This window comes from Zingiber officinale, chromosome 11B (assembly GCF_018446385.1).
Source record: "Zingiber officinale cultivar Zhangliang chromosome 11B, Zo_v1.1, whole genome shotgun sequence".
In the NCBI taxonomy this organism is placed as follows: domain Eukaryota; kingdom Viridiplantae; phylum Streptophyta; class Magnoliopsida; order Zingiberales; family Zingiberaceae; genus Zingiber; species Zingiber officinale.
Window position 1 is genome coordinate 85,137,139 of NC_056007.1, and position 18,576 is coordinate 85,155,714.

At 34.8% G+C, this 18,576-nt stretch overlaps 2 protein-coding genes across 3 annotated transcripts; one reads left to right on the forward strand and one right to left on the reverse strand.

Annotated features, from left to right (window-relative positions):
• The first annotated feature begins 1,058 nt into the window (after positions 1-1,058).
• LOC122034330 (DEAD-box ATP-dependent RNA helicase 37-like) lies at positions 1,059-7,579 on the forward strand. Of its 2 annotated transcripts, none has more exons than XM_042593535.1 (7): positions 1,059-1,174; positions 1,384-2,202; positions 2,276-2,359; positions 4,750-4,992; positions 6,057-6,224; positions 6,351-6,464; positions 6,799-7,579. In XM_042593535.1, the coding sequence occupies exons 2-7, from the start codon at positions 1,411-1,413 to the stop codon at positions 7,300-7,302; spliced, it is 1,905 nt and encodes a 634-aa protein (XP_042449469.1). In that variant the 5' UTR covers positions 1,059-1,174; positions 1,384-1,410; the 3' UTR covers positions 7,303-7,579. The 2 variants fall into 2 exon arrangements, with proteins under 2 accessions (XP_042449469.1, XP_042449471.1); XM_042593537.1 differs by having other exon boundaries at positions 1,065-1,174; positions 1,389-2,202.
• A 965-nt stretch (positions 7,580-8,544) lies between these two features.
• Positions 8,545-18,576, reverse strand: LOC122034254 (phosphatidate cytidylyltransferase 1-like). The gene is made up of 12 exons (XM_042593421.1): positions 18,388-18,576; positions 14,400-14,506; positions 13,917-14,170; positions 13,621-13,772; positions 12,305-12,446; positions 11,392-11,548; positions 11,057-11,104; positions 10,879-10,965; positions 10,133-10,261; positions 10,001-10,057; positions 8,990-9,073; positions 8,545-8,908 (listed from the first exon to the last, which is right to left on the reverse strand). The coding sequence occupies exons 2-12, from the start codon at positions 14,475-14,477 to the stop codon at positions 8,819-8,821; spliced, it is 1,278 nt and encodes a 425-aa protein (XP_042449355.1). The 5' UTR covers positions 14,478-14,506; positions 18,388-18,576; the 3' UTR covers positions 8,545-8,818.

Sequence of the window (18,576 nt, forward strand, 5' to 3'; positions counted from 1 at the left end):
TTGTTTTTATTTTCATACTAATATTATTATTCAATAAAAGTATATTATAAGAATAAAGTAGAGAAAAATTCCTAATCATAATTTAAATTTTGCATGTAATTTCCATTCGTAAAAAACTTTATTTCCACTCCCTGTATATAAAGTTTTATTTGCTTCAACTCTCTCGTGCAAATATTGTGATCTAATTGCCTCTCAGATTTTTTAGATATAAAAAATTCAAAAATGAGTGCACTTTACATTAGAATCGAGTATATTTTCTATTAAATTGAGTATATTTTTTTCCTATTTTAATATAATTCCTCCTAAATTCAGCATATTTTCTATTAAGTATCATTTAACGAAAATATAGTATATTTTCTATCCAATTAAGTATCATTTAAAGAAAATCTAGTATATTTTCTATCCAATTGATTACCATTTAAAGAAAATCTAGTATATTCGAGTATATTTTTTATTAAAATTGCCCTTCATATTTTTTAGGTATAAATAATCTAAAATTGAATATAATTACTATTAAATTCAGCATTTTAAATTAAAATCGAGTTTCTATTAAATTGAGTACGACTTTTTTCCTATTTAATATAATTCCTCCTAAATTCAGTATCATTTGAAAAAATTTAATATATTTTTCATCCAATTGTATCATTTAAAGAAAATCTAATATATTTTACATATCCAATTGAGTAACATTTAAATAAAATCTAGTATATTTTTCATCCAATTGAGGTGGAAAAAGAATCGTACTATGATAGAAAATATACTAGATTCTAGTTTAATGTACTGAATTTAAGAGGATTTATAATCATTTTTTGATTTTTTATACTTAAAATATTCAAGACAATTAGATAAGTATATTAAATTAGAGAGTAAAAAAAAAAAAAAAATTCTAATTTGCAGTGCATATAAAGTTGTGTTTGCCGAAGTACATGCAAATTTTCCCATATTATAATTAATGTCATATATATACATCTAATTAAAAAAATAAATTAAATATTTACACAGTCTACTCCCAATATATATAAATATTAGTTAATAAATTTTTAAAGGATATATATTATTTGAATACTTCGGAGGAAATAGTCCATCCCCTCACGCCTTGCTGTGTAAAACTAGGGTTTCTGGCTCCTTTTCCAGTCTATCAATTCCTTGACGACGTCCGCTTCCATCTCACCAGGTATTATTCTCAATTGAGCGATTTCTTGCATTCTCTCTTCTTTTCTTAGCAATGCTTGTTCTTTCTTCGATTGCTGCTGCTTTTCTACCTTATTGCGTGCGTTCGGCGGAGAGAAATTAGTCTTGATTTTTTTGTGGGGGTGAAAGGGTTCGATCGAGGGTTCTTGATCAAGAGTTGCGTCGATCTGATAATTTTCTTGATTTGGGCAGTATAGATCGGGATTTGCTTCCTGAATTATGCGAACATCATGGGCTGATGCAGTTGCGAACGCCGAAAGCTCGGCGGCCGTGACTAGTGCCTCCCCTAGCAACGTTGCCATCGGTGGTGCTTCACCCTCGCGTGGTGGTCGCGCTGCCTACGTTCCTCCTCATCTTCGCAACCGTCAGCAGTCTTCTGAGTCCTCTGCCGCCTCATCAGCACCGGCGCCATCTATTGCTGACAGTCCTTCAGGCATCAGGAAACCAGCTTTCTTTGTTGCCTCAGATGCTGGTGGAAGCCGCCGGAGTAGTGGCCCTATTCGTGACTCGGTTCGCCCTAGCTCTAGTGGCGCGAGAGGTGGAAGTGGCGGCTGGAACTCGAGAGGTGCTGGGTGGGACCGCAGGGAGCGTGAGGCAAACCCTTTTGCAGACGATGATGATGATGCCGCTGAGGCTGCGTTCAATAGCCAGGAGAATTCAGGGATCAATTTTGATGCTTATGAAGACATCCCAGTTGAGACCAGCGGTGAGAATGTGCCCCCGCCAGTGAACACGTTTGCTGAAATTGATTTGGGAGATGCACTTACTGAGAACATCAGGCGATGCAAGTATGTGAAGCCAACCCCTGTCCAACGCCATGCAATACCTATTTCGCTTGCAGGACGGGACCTCATGGCCTGCGCTCAGACAGGATCAGGAAAGACAGTGGCCTTCTGCTTTCCTATCATTAGTGCAATCCTGAGGGGAACCCCAGCACCAAGGCAAAGAGGATCAAGAACTGCTTTCCCGCTGGCTTTGATTTTGTCCCCTACCCGTGAGCTATCTGTTCAAGTATGTCATCTGATTTTCTATGGGCATTTACCTTGTTTGATGGGTCTCTTAACTTCAAGTTTTGGCTCCACAGATACATGAGGAGGCCAGGAAATTTGCTTTCCAGACTGGTTTAAGGGTAGTCGTTGCCTATGGTGGAGCTCCTATCAATCAACAGGTAATTCTTCCATTTATTTTGATAACGCTTCCTTTGGTAACTCGTGGTTGAATGTAGCTTGTTTCGTCAACCTAGCCAAAGGATAAGGTACATTAGTTATACCTCTAAATTGCTTCACTGAGGGAAAAGAAGACTATCCCCAGATGACACAATACGTGAGAGCTTCAAAATTCATGCCTGACCATATTAGAATACATATAATTGTATTTGCTAACAACAATAGATATGAGAAAATAGATCCCATTCCTGATGCATGTTTATACTACAGTATAAAATTATAATGAAAATGAAAAACGGAGCTCTCGAAGATACTAAACAATTAGGTCTCATTGCTTAAGTGACACTTTAATTTCAGCATTTCCATTAGATCCCTGACCTTGTAATTCTAAGGTTCCAAACATGGGACCTTTTTTTTTATCTAGTAGTCGAATTGGACAATGCAAAGTCAGTGCAGAGATTGCAGGCCATTGCAGTCAAAATTGTCGAATATGTAACTTTTAGTTTAGTTAAAAAATCACATGTTCAAAACAAAACAAAAAAAAGGGAAGAAAACTACGCAACTAAAAATGAAAAAAATACTGAAAGAGTCAATATATAAGAAATTGCAGATCCATCTGTTGATCTGTCTTGGTTGCAACTGCTAAAAGCTTTCTCATTCCTTGGCAAAGAGAAATATGTGATTTAATAGATGGACTTTGTCACCAAATGTTGTAAATATATTTTTGTTGTGGCTTCTTTTCTTTAGATCTAGGCTAGTTTCTATTTTATAATTCATTACCACCTCCAGTTACAAAGTATTTGCAGTATGTAGATGTGTAATGCTTAATTGAGATTCAAAATATTGGTAAAACTTGAAACTATTATCACCATGCCCCTGTGGTCTCTAAATGATGATATCTAGGTGTTACTTTTCTTTGTGTTCTGATAGGCCAAACAGCTATGCATTCTGACCTTTACTGACTAAATTTTCTCCCTCTTTGTTAGACTTTCATTCATTCAAAGCCATTAGATAATGCCTCAATGTTCGATTTCAAAGTTGATACAAATCAATGATTCCGCATTAAAGAATATATTTAACTGTAATATTCATATTAGAGTTACAGGTACAATTCAGCCTATATAAAACAATGTAGCGTGATTCACACTTTGGTGAGTAGCTGTTGGAAACTATATTACTCGGCCTCCAGTAAGAGTATTTGATATTGAGTGCAGATCTAGGTATAAAGACCTCTTCTAATTTTACTCCTGGTTAGTGGGAGTGTCTGTAGCGAACTTGGAGTATTGGTGTTGTGAGTGTTAGGTGTTCGACGCAAATATTGAGAGTGTAAATGGGTGAGTGTTTAGCTTCTGGTTCTGGATGTTACCCCACTTCTTAATGAGAGATGTGTTTGATGTTCACTTAAGATTAGTTGCATGAAACCTTTTGTTGAATCTTTTATGGCAAGCCTATGGTCAGGTGTATGAATTTCAGCTTAACGTCTTCCAAATGAAATCCAAGTTTACTCTTTTTATCCAAGTACGCACTTAATGTTGCAATAATAAGTATAGGCCATTTGCATGTTAATCACTTAATTGCATCCTTGTATTGTACTGTAAATAAGAAAACCATCTCTGGATTTTATCAGTTACAAAATTTGTGCTTGGATTATGTCACCGGAGCTGTTTATTTGTAAATTTATCATTTGTTAAGTCAGTTACAAAATACCATCTCAGAAGGATGTTTATCTATATGAGAAATGATCCTATTATGATAGAAGTTGGTACTTTTTTCTGGCCAGAAAAGGTCCATGGGCAATCTATCTTTAGACATTTGGTTGAAACAAAGAAAGTAAGAGGTGAATAACATACCATGGTTCTTTTGAATCAGGAGTTTTCACAAGGTAAAATATACTACTTTAATACTTTTAGCATGAAACTTATCAACAGGAGAGGAAAGAAAAGAGTATGAAAAATACGCATTCTCAGTTAAAAAAAGGGGGAGATAAAAGAGTTAAGATGATGGTTGTCGGGTATTCAAAATTGGATGAAGACAAGGTTCATTCTGGATCTTTTAAGTGAATATTTCTATGGTGTTTTGTCATATCCCTTACAAATGTTGATTGTATGGACTACTTGTCTAATTGCTGATGTCCATGAGATTTAATTTTGAACTAGAGTGTGATTTTCTTGTGTGATGACGATTGTAGCTTTAAGTGCATTCATACCATCCATTTTTACAATAAAGGAAAAACATGTTTAGATATTGGACATAAACTCTATAAAAAATCTTATATCTAACTTTCATTTATCTAAATCTGATTTTCGTTCCTCCAGTGTATATAAATATGGTGGAATAACATTCATGATATTCCTTAATGTCACTAAACCTTTTATATGATTCGTGTTTGCAGTTGCGAGACTTAGAAAGGGGCGTTGACATTCTTGTGGCAACTCCTGGACGCCTGGTAGATTTGTTGGAGAGAGCCAGGGTTTCACTCCAACATATTAGATATTTGGCCCTAGATGAGGCTGATAGGATGCTGGATATGGGTTTTGAGCCACAAATTCGAAAAATTGTTGAGCAGACAGACATGCCTCCACGAGGTCAAAGGCAAACTATGTTATTTAGTGCCACATTCCCAAAGGAGATACAGGTTTTCCTCTTTCTATTAAATTAATCATTTTGGTCACTGAAATGTGGTAATTGAATTTTTAAAGTTAAAAAGAAAGAGATCAGTTTGTGGATTTTAAACATTCACTTTTTGATCAAGCTGGAATGATCTTGAATTATGGACCTGATTGCAATTGCAAGGCACTGTAAGATAAGATGACCGATCTGCATTAACAAGCCTATATTGGATGATTAAACAATAATAATTGGCAGTAAAAGGTGAAATCGTCACCTCGGCGACCCTCCACTGGGATGGCAGGGAACTCATGACTTGTGCTTTGGTAGCAGCTTAATATTTGACTGGGTGATCTATTTTCTAAAAAGTTAGCTGTTAAGGAAGATTTTTAATCATAATTTTTTAGGGCACCATTTTCTGCTTCAGAATGTGACAATGTTGTTCATGTCTGTCTTTTGCTATATATAACAGGTGAACTACTGTTGTCTTTTAAAAAAAAATAACCACTGAAGTTAAATTCAGATTGATGCTTATGAGACATGAAAATTGCATGTGGAGTGTTATCAGTGTTGCAGAATATTTCTCATGATAGGAGCATTATTTTCAGGGCACATATTTTCTGGAAAATTGCTGACTTATTTCAGGAAAATCTTCATTATTTCTATGTTTATTGTTGTGGAGCTAGTTATCCACACAGTGAAGTTAGTCTAAATAAAAAGACATTGATGATTACTAAAAAAAATATTAATAGTTTGGGTATCTCAATTTTTTTACATTCTAGCTGATGAATAAGCACTGTTTAATTATACTACAATGTCATTTGCTAATAGCAATATCTTTTGGCTTATGGAAAAGAGCTAGCACTAACTGCATTATGGAATTTCATTTTAAATCAAAATGATTGGCAAGTTGAGTGCAATCTATTATATTGTGCAGCTCTACTATTATATTTTATTATCATTGTGTATCACTTGTACTTTTGATCTGCTTGAAGTTTTTCAAGGATGGCAGCAAAACCTGCATTTTTAGGATCTTGACTCAAATAGATGCAATTAATTTGTATAATAAGTTTCCATTGATTTGAGTTGCAGAGAATGGCTTCTGATTTCCTTTATAACTATATCTTCCTTGCGGTTGGAAGAGTTGGTTCGAGTACCGATTTGATTGTTCAAAGAGTGGAATTTGTACTTGATTCGGACAAAAGAAGCTACCTGATGGATCTTCTTCATGCCCAAAGAGATACTGGTGCCCATGGAAAAGTAAGACTCGACCTATATTTCAATTTAATTTTGTTTTATTCTACTTAAATTGTTGAGTTATACTCTATACGTGTCTGTCATCGCTACTAGTTGTGAGAATATTTACTAACTTTTTCCATTCCGCAGCATGCTCTAACATTGGTTTTTGTGGAGACAAAAAGAGGAGCTGATTCATTAGAACACTGGTTGTGTATGAATGGATTTCCAGCAACCACAATTCATGGAGATAGGACTCAGCAGGTAGTTAAATCCACTTCTTGAATAATTGATCTTATGTCTTTTTCCCCCTTCATTTCAAGTCGTTAATGTAGTATTATGAAACAGATAATCCACTTCTCTTGCTGATTTCAAGGGTTCATTGATATAAGAAAATACAAATTATGTAAATTGTATTAGATGAAATGAATCCAATGAAGTTCCTTAGAATTTTATTTGCCTTGTCATCAGCAGCATATAAAGATGATGGTTAATGCTTGTGTTCTGTTGAGATGGATATAAAAGAATTTTTCATATTCCGAAACTGTTTTTATATTGGTTTCATAAGGTGCTTGATATTAGTTTTATTTACTTTCAGGAGAGAGAAGCAGCTTTGCGATCTTTCAAGAGTGGTGCTACGCCTATTCTTGTCGCAACTGATGTTGCAGCACGCGGGTTGGACATTCCCCACGTAGCACATGTTATTAATTTTGACCTCCCCAACGATATTGATGACTATGTGCACCGTATTGGAAGGACAGGTAGGGCCGGGAAGTCAGGCCTTGCTACAGCATTCTTCAATGATAGTAATGCATCCTTGGCAAGGTCTTTATCTGAGTTGATGCAAGAATCAAACCAAGAGGTGCCTAAATGGCTCTCTCAGTACGCAGCAGCTCGTTCTTACGGCAGTGGCAGTGGTAGAAGCCGGAGAACTGGTGGAGGTCGCTTCGGCGGCCGTGACTTTAGGAGAGATTCCTCATACAATCGAGGTGGTGGGGATTATTACAGTGGAGGTAATGGATACGGAGGTGGTTCTTCTGGGGCACCCTCAGGATATGGAGGCGGCTACAGTGGTGCAGGAGTTATAAGTGCTTGGGACTAACTAGCATTTTCCATAGGTTAACTTCCTTCTCTTCTTTAGGAATATAATTTTTCTTTTCAGATTTTGTTGGATCTATTTAGGAGTAATTTTAGTGGCTGTGTTGTATTTTTATCTTTCAAATTGGATGGCTGGAAGACATGGGTCCAATTGATGGTTCGGTGGAGAATGGTTCTTGGCTGTTTCATTAACAAAAACTTGACTTGGGCTTTTGAATTTTCAGGATCATCCTGTGAGTTTGTAAATTCTTAGAACCGTTAATAAATGCACAGTGAGATAATGTGTTGGCCAAAGTTATTTTTTGCTTTCATCAGTTCTTTGTAAAATGTGGAACCGCCATATTAGTGGCTCCCCAAACCGTCAACTACCTTTGGGAGGGAGATAAAGCGGGGAAGTCTAAGTGGCAAGTGCTTGGGAGGAGATCTACGGGTGGTGAAATCTCTTTGATTCCCCGACTATTATGGTCTTATTCCAAACACTTATCTGAACCATGGCCCTGAGGTAACCATCATCAGTTCTTTGTGCAATAATATACATTTGCACTGAGAATCATCTTTCTGCATTATTATTAGTGAAAGGTGATCTTTAGTTTTTTTTTTATCTTTTTTTATTTTTGTTAGTTGAAAAGAGGCCGAAACCATTTTACTCTAATTTTGGATTATGAATTATTTCTGGCTCCTGATGTTTGCAATCTCGTCTAAATTTATTGTGATAATGTCCAACTTTATGCCCGGTTTAAGATTTCATAGACGTTTATTTTATGGACAAAATGATTTCATATTTTGTGTGTGTATATATATATATATATATATATATAGGAGTTTAAAAACAGGTATCAGAATTCTACTACAAATATTTGAACATTTGGCCTCATTTTGATAAATCAGATAGAAAAAGTAATGAACGGACCTGTTGCACGGGCGGGGGCCCTAAACGTTTGGCACAGAGAGAGAGAGAGGAACCAATATCTTATCTCACAGTAAACACATTGTGGCTAATAGTAGCTTAACGTAATGATTACCAAATACAAAATCTCTGGGTTCAAACTTGTTAATTTCAAATTTGATTGTGTATCCTTATTCTATAACTCAAGTGAGGATGCTGGAAGAGAACAAGGTACAAAAATTTGAGATTTAAAACATGAGATCAATGTGTTGTTTAGAAGGGCCATGCGCCTGATCTCAATGAAAACGTTTGGCACAGAGAGAGAGAGAGGAACCAATATCTTATCTCACAGTAAACACATTGTGGCTAATAGTAGCTTAACGTAATGATTACCAAATACAAAATCTCTGGGTTCAAACTTGTTAATTTCAAATTTGATTGTGTATCCTTATTCTATAACTCAAGTGAGGATGCTGGAAGAGAACAAGGTACAAAAATTTGAGATTTAAAACATGAGATCAATGTGTTGTTTAGAAGGGCCATGCGCCTGATCTCAATGACTATCCATCCTAGGAATTAGCAGTGCAATTATCATAGTAATATAGATACAAGAAAGGTACTTATACACAAGAAACTAGGCTTGCAACAATTGCTTGGCTTGTAAGATACTTCCAAGTTGCTCGTGGAGAAAATGCTGCTCCTCAAAAGTAAGGTTCCTTAGTATCTGCATTAAAAATTACGAGAAGGATAATGTGTAGGTAATGATCGGAATAGCTGAATAAATAAATAAATAAACACAAGATACCTGTTCTAAAATCATGTCAACTGAAAAACTCGGAGGCATCACAAATGACTGATGGTAAATGTATGCAAACACAGCCATAACCATCTGCGATGAATGACATCCAGGAAACGACAAATTGCAATGTCAGTGATAGATGATGAAAATGGCTCAAACAATCCTAAGCGGTCTAGGAAGGCAGTCTAAGTGGGTTCAATTATCATTCGATAAAAACTTGATTAATAAAATTTAAAATCCTATTCTAATGTCTCCTAAGTCTGGCCTGACACCATTATTTGTTTCCCACTTGGTATTCTTGCTTGGTGCTCCTCCAGCAACAGTATCTTCCTTAGGTCAGCAATGCTAACAAATTCCTTTAAGTTGTATCTTTCTTCTTCGTATCGTGATTGTAAATATTCTTTGATGAATTAATATATTTAGTTATACTTACACATACATTTTTAACGTTAAGATATCAATGTTTTATTTTAATATCAATTTCGTGCACCTCACATATCATGTGCTATACAGTGGGCAGTTAATATTAAGGAAGCTTCATAGATTTTATATGAAAGCTTCTTTCATATTCCTTGGATCTTAATCGCAATAGTTAATTGATCAATGACCAGGATTAATTAGCCTTTAATCTATTAAGATCAAGAGGCTGTGAAAGAGATTTTCACATCATTTCATGTGAAGACCCATTCATTTCGTGTGAAAACCCCTTCACATCATGTTGTGTGAAGTCCCCTTTATACTAGGTTTTGTCCACTGCAGAAAAAAAAAACTTTTGATTTATTGAAGATTACTATGGGTGCAGGTGAAGAAATGATTAAAATAACAATACTTGTCAAAGAAATAGGCATTCCTATGCTCGACTAGTTAACTGGTGGATTGGCTGTAAATACAAAGCAAATGAGAGTAACCAGGTTCTTTACGAAAAAGAAAAGTAACTGGGAGAAAGACAAATATCAAACGATTAAATTGGGGTTAAGCACAGACAAAAAATTATTAGCAAAATCCAAACTGACTTACTTGGCAATCCATTCTGTCGGTAATCCCACCATGTCCTGGAATGCTATCACCAAAATCCTAGAAATATTAAACAATAAATTTTTCATTCTTCAACCCTTGGCCTCTTATGCATCAATATAATATATATATCACCTTAAGTTTAAAGGCCCTTTTGAAACCACTTGCAAAGAATCCTCCAAATGGTGCTATTATTGATGCAAATAGACCCAAAGCTAACGCATGGAATTGCACTGGTAAATATGCTATTTCTTTCCAAGGAAACTGCAAAAATAAAAACAGTCAAACCTAATTGAAATAATTCATAAAAATAGTAATGACGAACTACTGAGATGGATACTGACACAAATGCTTGCCAATCACTTTGAAACTGATTATGCAATTATATATTCCAGAAGATGAGATAATGCTGAAAGTTTCCTTGGACATGGAACAGGAATTTCAATGATGATCTAAGTGTTACATTCCCTAAGTTCTAGTTTCAAAAGCAGTCTGTCATTGCACTCTTTTTTATTCGAGGGGGCATATAAACAAATCATTTGTCAACTGAGAATGCTCAATCGAAAAGATGCATATATTGCATAAATTTCTACAATGAAATGTAGCCACTGAATGATTTTCAACAACAAATAATCATAGCTACATCTCTAAACTGCAAGTCAAAAAAAGAAAAGGAAAAAAAAACAAATAATAGACAAATTAATGCAGAATGCTGTTTAACTAATCACAAATGAAGAGACACTTGGGCAGGGCTTGCCACAAGACAAATGAAAAAGAGACATTCAATCAATAAAAAGATAAAACTTATCATTTCTTCACTCAAAAATGAATGAATCTAGAAATCGTGCATAATAAGATGTATAAGTCTTTCAAAAGTTTACCCATTGATGCATCCATCTAGGCACTACAAAGTACTGTGTCTTAAATAATGGGCCAGGATCGCAATGCAGCCATCCAGTCGAGAGGTCCTATAAACCAGCAACCATCAGAATGAGAAGGGAAAAACATCATCCTAGTAATCAATTTGAGACTGGCTAAAAATTCAATTCATTAACTTACCTTTCTTGGGCATGTAAGCCATTGGAAGCGGCCCAATATATTTGATAGCTGTGAAAGAAAACTTATATCAAAACTACTAAAAAAAAATTAGTAATTATTAGTAAGCGCAGAATGTAACCAAACAAAACTTAGTTTCCACACGTGCACACACATGTAGAATCAAAAACCAAAGGAAATGTCTAATTAATTCACCAAACATCTGTTGAATTTCCTAAAATCAAAATACTCAAGACAAATCTTGTGCGTGAGATAAACTACCAAGAAAATAACATGAAAAAAAAACAGATGAAATGGTGATCAAACTAGTGATCAACAAACACGAGAATTGTGCTCACCATAAAGGCAGCAAGCAATGTGGTAACCGATGCCCCAATAAAACCTTCCCAAGTTTTCTTTGGAGATAATTTAATCAGTGGTGTTCTCCCGAAAAAGAATCCAAAAAAATATGCAGCAATATCATTGATGATAATAAGAGAAGCTGGCAAGAGAAACCTGTGAAATGCCAAATGTAACCACAAATTCAAATTCAAATCATATGCAACAAAAGCATTTAAATTGTTAACTATAGTAAGCAATGGAAGTTTCAATATAAGTTCAATCACACTATTTGCAGAAGTGGCTATTCCCACTATAAAAGAATATCAATGAAAAGCTCAAGTTTCTAAATCAAAATTATCATGATCCCTTATCATATATTTAATACAAAAGCATATCATCTAATTGATATTTATCTGTTTATTAGCTGTGAAGGAAACATTTCATCCAATTCTCAGCAATTAAAGACTGTATTGTGGAGCACTACCATGTAGAAGAATGATTGCCACATTAGTAGCCAATGGCATTGATTGGCAAGTCAAAAAAATGATGATGATGCCAAAATCATCTGGACAATGTTTACTATTCTACTAGTTATATTATCTTCCTGAATCCTCTGTACAGAGTCTCAAGGCTACCCCAGATTCACATGTGGCAAGTTCTTTCTGAATAATAGGTGTTGAACCATACATGCTGGTAGACGACAAATAAGAACAGTTTTTTTGCATAAGTTAATGGATATTTTATTAATCTATGTTGAAGAACCTTGCTCTGCGAAAATAAACATTAAGTTCAATGGTGCAACATTTGATCCATAACGAGGCCAAACTGTAAGAATTATTCCAAACTGTATCAACAAATATCCTACCACTGAGTTGCACAAAAACAAGTACTGTCTAGAACAGATCAGTAAAAGAGTAATTAGACATTTACCAAAATATACCCTCGAATATGTTTGCAACAGCAAAAGCAGACTGCACAAATACCATCAGAAGAATCATATGGGTCCATGCATACTGGCTGAATTGATACTTGTATGTTTTCTTTTTAAGTGTGAGAATAAACCACACAAAACCTAAGCCACCATCCAATCAAACTTGTTATCATTTATCATTAACATTATTAAAAAAATAATAATAATAATACAATAAATAAAAGCAGAACAAAATTCATGACAAATGATCTTTCATTTCAAGAAAAGTTAGTTGTAGGCCACTGAGCTATTGGCTGGATGTACCAAAACTTATACTTAAAATTCCAAACATTCACAATGATGCAACTGAAAATTTTGATGTAGAATCACTGTCCAGGAATAAAGGAACAATTATATGAGTGTTAAAATGGCCAAGTATAATTGAGAGGCAAAAACATAATGATCTGCTAGGTTTATAGACAGGCAGTTTCAGAGAGGTAAACTCAATAATCGATCATTACTCTTAATGCTCATTGTTCTTGTAATTTACTAAAACTAAAGAAATGGAAATTTCTCACTGTAATTTTGCATACTTACCAAGTATAATGTCCCGGTTCCCAAACATTTAGTTTGTTTGGATAGGTCATTCTCCATTATTAAGTCCCTTGCAAAAAAATTATTTGATTAAAGCAAATATATTCTTTTATTATTGCCAGTAAAATCTTCTTGAATCTGCCCTAAATCCCTTGTTGCATCACATCTTAATAAAACATATAGAAGTCTTCTGTTTATCCTCTGAGAAATGTCCATACCAACATTTATGTTTCCAATGATTTTTATGTTAGCCATTTTATCCTTTATTTGAGTTAAACCTTCTTGTTTGGGAACAGAAATGCTTGCTTTATTTTTTTTTTAATATTCTTAGCCATACAAATTTTTGAAAATATAATTTTTTTCTCAAGTTACTTCTTCCATTTATATTTCTTTTGGAAGATTTAGAGTTGGCTTCAAAGTCAAGTAAAACGCTTAAAAAAATAAAAAATTACAAGAGCAGGAGGAAAAATGACATCATCTCAGATGACTACTGGATCATCCGATCGCTAATAAATTTGTTCTCCTATGCAAAATCTGGTATAGCCTACTTGTCCACTAACTATAATAAATGTGAAACATATTCAGAAATGTGAATGAAGAAAATTTCTAAAGAACTATTTTCTGAATGCAGAAAGATAAAAATATCGAAAATTTTCTGACATTCTTAACTAACATAAAGCACATAGAAGAAAAGGACAAAAGATTATTGTATGTGCTAAAAAATTTGAAAGAAAGGCCTGACCTGCAATATACAGGAAATAACAAATAAACATCTGATATTTGATAACCATACTGACAAGTTTATAGAATAGTTTATCTGAAGTCACAGTGTTTACAAGCTGCCGGCTAAGAAAGCGCCCATAAGTAAACAATACGGCAGTGAAGAAAAAATGCCTGAAACATGAATAAAATAAACAAATGGAATCAGTGACAAACTTTCTTTTACTTAACAATACAGAAAAAAAAAAAGTAAAATAAATCTATGTCGTGTTTAAACCTATGAAATATAGAAAGAATATTTTAAATATCAACACTTACCAATTCAAGAGCCGAAATCCAGGTAGTTGTCTTTCTTCATTGGCTCTTCTAAGGAGATTAAAAAGCTCTCTTGCCATGAAAATTTGAATGACGCCAATCAAGGCCCAGATATAAAGGTGACCCATGTAGATTATATAAGAGAAACCCGCTATCATCCACACTGATGAATAGGTGCGCACAAGCATTGATCTGTATTTATTGCGGTCATTAACAAGCAACTTTAATCCATTTGCTTTATCAGCATCAGAAGAAGCCTGGGGGAGAATTAAAATCCTCTTAATTCTCCATAATCCATAGCAACATGCTTATGATTCAACTCACAACAAAGACCAAAATCACCCAAATTTTGCAGCAATCCAACAAACCATTGGACTGTATGCATACATTAAAGTAGACCTAAAGTTTGTCCCTTGTTCAATTCTTAGAGAGAGAGAGAGAGAGAGAGAGTATTAAAAATTGTTAACACGAAATTCCATAGCTGACCTCACTAGGGCGTTTACGATGCCGCATCCGTCCAAAATAATTTGATGGACTGTTGCTGGAGTTCATATCTCGGTTCATGGGGCCTTGTTGCTTTGAAATTTATCGAGCTGAAGATGGGCATGAATAGAGAGTTACTATGAGAAAGAGACATATTCTAGATAAAGAAAGCTTAGAAAAAAATCATCTTTGATTAGCTGTACAACTTAATTAAACTTTGAGTCCAAACAAATACCAGCAAAATCGTACTAAATAAAACTTGATTTCTGAATAGCAAGTCCAGAATCTAGATCATTCTACATGAAAAGTGTTATCAGATCCATAACCCATTACAATACTAAACATTAATCCTGTTTCTGATATAACTATTTAAGGTAATAAAGCATATGCATGATTAGATAGGTAAAAATGGCAGAGTACTGGACTTTGAAGTAATATCTTGTATTTGAAATGTGCAGAGCACTAGAAAGAATTTTGTGCTGTGTTGTAGTGAAATATTATCTCATGTATCGGAATGTGTTTGCATGTAGGATGATGTGTTTAGAGACTCGCAACAAAGTATATAGTCTTATCTAAGAATTGTTGTGGTGAATCAGAGTTATGTTGTGTTTTGAGATGTACGATGTTAACAGTGTGTGCATTCTTAGACCTAGTTTGAGCCTTGGAGGTTAATGAACTAGACAGGAGACAATTGTGATTGAAAAGAAAGATTGCAAGTTATAGGATTATGGGATTGGGTTATGTCAAGATCCAAATTCTAGAAGAAAAGTTAAATTGTCTTTTATGATTCTTCTTCTTGAATCATTCTTACTACCATCAAACTCTAGTTACTTTTATTGGTCATTCATGGCATGATTATGATTTATGAATCATTCTTATTATTGTTGAACTCCATTGACTTTTATTGGTCATTCATGACATGTTCAATTGTAGTATCTTGTTGAAATCTCTCTCTAATTTATTTACTATATTGTGCATGACTGATATTTGACAAATGTTATGAATGTTCTACGCAGGTCAGTATGATAGTTGTTTATAACCAGTAGAAGCATTGCAAACATCAGATGCTTGCATGATATTATGGTGAATCATCCATTAGATGGCCTATGATCTAGGATGAATATTTGGAGCTAGACTGGACACTTGCATGGCCAAAAACCACACACAATCTATATATAGGACATCACCTTCATCCCTATGGCAGTGAGTATGAGGCATTGGATACGTGTTTGGGCTAATGTCTACTTGATAAGGTATCACTCCGGGCAAGAGTGTAGGGGAAACTTAGAGGTTCAACATCCATGGTTGGTTAATGAATGTTATGTGTACGAAATTCGGAAGCTAGAAGCTAGACAGATGATAGTGTGATTGAACACTAAGGGATGATAGTAACTATATTGATGATTGTAACTACATTGAACACTAAAGGAAGCTAAACATTTGAATCATTGAACATTGGTTAATGAATGTTTCTATTATAGTTCATAAGTATGAATCTACGCAATTTATTTGTAACATCCTCCGCAACTTTTCTTCTCGACACCCTTCTTTAGCCACTAGGATATATCCATAGGAGAGTGTACAGAGTGCCCAATTTGCATCTAGGACACATTGCTTATTAGAGGATTTATAGATATTATTTATTTTATTACTATTGTTTAACTTTACATTTTATTGCTAGATTAAAGAATGTAATAACTATATAAAAAAATTTACTGTGTTGTTTTGGTGTTCAGTTTTGCTTTTGTTAATGGATAAAAAAAAAAGGCAGCCCGGTGCACTAAGCTCCCGCCATACGGGGTCCCGGGGAAAGATCCATTGTACACAGCCTTACCCTACTTTTTGCAAGAGGTTGTTTCTAGGATTCGAACCCGTGACCTTTTGGTCACATGGCAACAACTTTACCGTTGCGCCAAGGCTCTCCTTCTGCTTTTTTTAATGGATTTGGATTTGTTTTTTTTATATCTATTGCTTCATATGGATTTAATTCTATGTGTACAATTCACCATGTGATGTATGGCTTGTAATGCAAACATGGATTAGCGCTATCACATCAAGGATGAAATGCTGACACAAATCTGTTGCAGAAGAAATAATCACTCTAACATAGGTTTCATTCCAAGTAGATGAAACAACGATCCAACTAGGCATCACAAGGTTCCTGAAATATGCTATCCTGCGGCACATGAATTTATAAACCGTTTGAAGTAAGGCTATATATGATAAGTATATATCAAATTGGAAAAAACTATCATTAACTGAATCATATCATTATATCACAAGAAGATGTGACTCCCCTCCTTCACGAGGAATCTCTTTTGATAAGAGCATAAAATTGTAATTTTTATACATATTTACCAAAAAAATTATAAATTAAGAATTAAAAAATAAAATAAAATACAAACACTGCAATTGATAAAGAAGTGATATGATTTACTTAGTGGGTTTACTTATAGAGCCAAAATTTGAAACAGTTTTTTTTCATAAACTGCATTCATGAAAACTATGTTTGACAGTAGTTGTTCCTGCTCGTGAATGGTCTTCATTCTCTTCCATATGCACACACAGTCACATATATACCTAGCTGTGAATCTATCTTTATAAAATAGAAGCTCTTTAGACATTATACCATGTCAGAATTATCATCTTCCTTATAGACAACATGAACTTAAAACTAAGGTGATGATTACCATTGTCATTATTTTGAAAAGATGAGTCCCCCATATAGAGACGCATGCATCATAAGTGTCTATTGGCAGTATGAATCATTTGGCAGATTCCAGACACCAGTAGTTGCAAATTTAAATTATGATGCGACTACGATTAGCAAAACACAAAGCCAATGTTGAGGTAACTTGCTGCTCTTTGTAGTGATTAAGGTACTTCTTGTATCTTTTCCTAGATGATAAGAATGTATGAGAGATAGGTGACTTCATTACTGAGATTTTTGGAAAAATAAATCATTATTTCCAGTGTAGTTGATAGGTGGAATACTATCATTGTGGTTTTGCACAATTGCATTTAAAACGCATGAATATCACAATTTCATTAGCATGAACATAATAGGTGGAAGCTTCATAATCTTCATCATCTCATATCAGCTCAAAATTAACTGGTATAACTACCCATTAACAAGTATATTCTGAAGTCATTAAAATTCAGGTATGCATTTTATCAAGATAATGAAATTTTCATAAGTTGGTCCTTCCTATAAATTTTCATCTGTAGACACTAATATGTGCTTGCCAATGAATATTAACGTGCCTGAAAATGATTATTAACCTGTAGTACACACAGTCATCCAAATTACAATTGCAGTTTGTCTCTATATCACTGTTTGTTAAGATAGAGTGTGATTGCATCATTGCTTTTAAATCTTTACTCAGTTATTACTGAACTTCATCTTCCTTTTTATCAGTGTTTTCTCTAGCAAGCTTTCCTTGAGAGAGATCTTACTACCTGAGAATTCTGAGCAACAAAAAGACATTTCTTCCGGTGCTTTCCCACCACTGCAAATCCAAATCTAAGGCAACTAGTCCAGATCTTCCTACATTAGTTGATCATTGATTTACTTCAAACGGACTTCTCTTGGCCATCTTTTGTCATTGAACTTAAGTCCACAATTTTCTCCTACAAAATGTATTACGTCCATGGCAACAAGTCCAATTCTCATCAAATGATCTTATTTTTTTGACTTCCACAGCTAACATCACTCAAGAAACTTATTGACACGCCAGAAATAAATTCAGATGCCCATTCCAACCGAAACTCCCATGGAAGAGAGTGACTCCCAGTGGCTAAAAAGATTGCCTTAACCGGCCAAACTTAACACACATGAAAAACTTAAGTAACTATTCTAAAACGAAATCGGTACGAAGTCACCCAGCGATCAAAGAAAGGGCTCTTGCTCGGGCGACTTGGATTATCCGGAAGTATCTCGTCGAAAGGGAACACAAATCGAAGTAGCATCAACAAGAGGATCGAGTTTTACCTCAGCGGAAGCAGGGAGATCCACCTCGGGGGCAGAAGACGAGCTCTCCGATCTTCTTGCGCTGAGACGGTGAGCCAGAGATAGGTTTTCCGATTCGATTGGGGGATAGAAATGAGGCGAAGAACACGAGCACTGGACAAATTCCACGCAACCCCTCAGTTTCAATAATTCCAGCACTTAGCTTGTCTG

Bases quoted from the DNA above. Each gene is read 5' to 3' on its own strand.
- LOC122034330 (XM_042593535.1), top strand. From the start codon at position 1,411: ATGCGAACATCATGGGCTGATGCAGTTGCGAACGCCGAAAGCTCGGCG. The intron at 2,203-2,275 runs GTATGTCATCTG...TTGGCTCCACAG, and splicing joins CCCGTGAGCTATCTGTTCAA to ATACATGAGGAGGCCAGGAA. The intron at 6,225-6,350 runs GTAAGACTCGAC...TCCATTCCGCAG, and splicing joins ATACTGGTGCCCATGGAAAA to CATGCTCTAACATTGGTTTT.
- LOC122034254 (XM_042593421.1), bottom strand. From the start codon at position 14,477: ATGAACCGAGATATGAACTCCAGCAACAGTCCATCAAATTATTTTGGA. The intron at 13,773-13,916 runs GTAAGTGTTGAT...TTCATGTTTCAG, and splicing joins GGATTTCGGCTCTTGAATTG to GCATTTTTTCTTCACTGCCG. The intron at 10,058-10,132 runs GTGATATATATA...TAATATTTCTAG, and splicing joins AAAGGGCCTTTAAACTTAAG to GATTTTGGTGATAGCATTCC.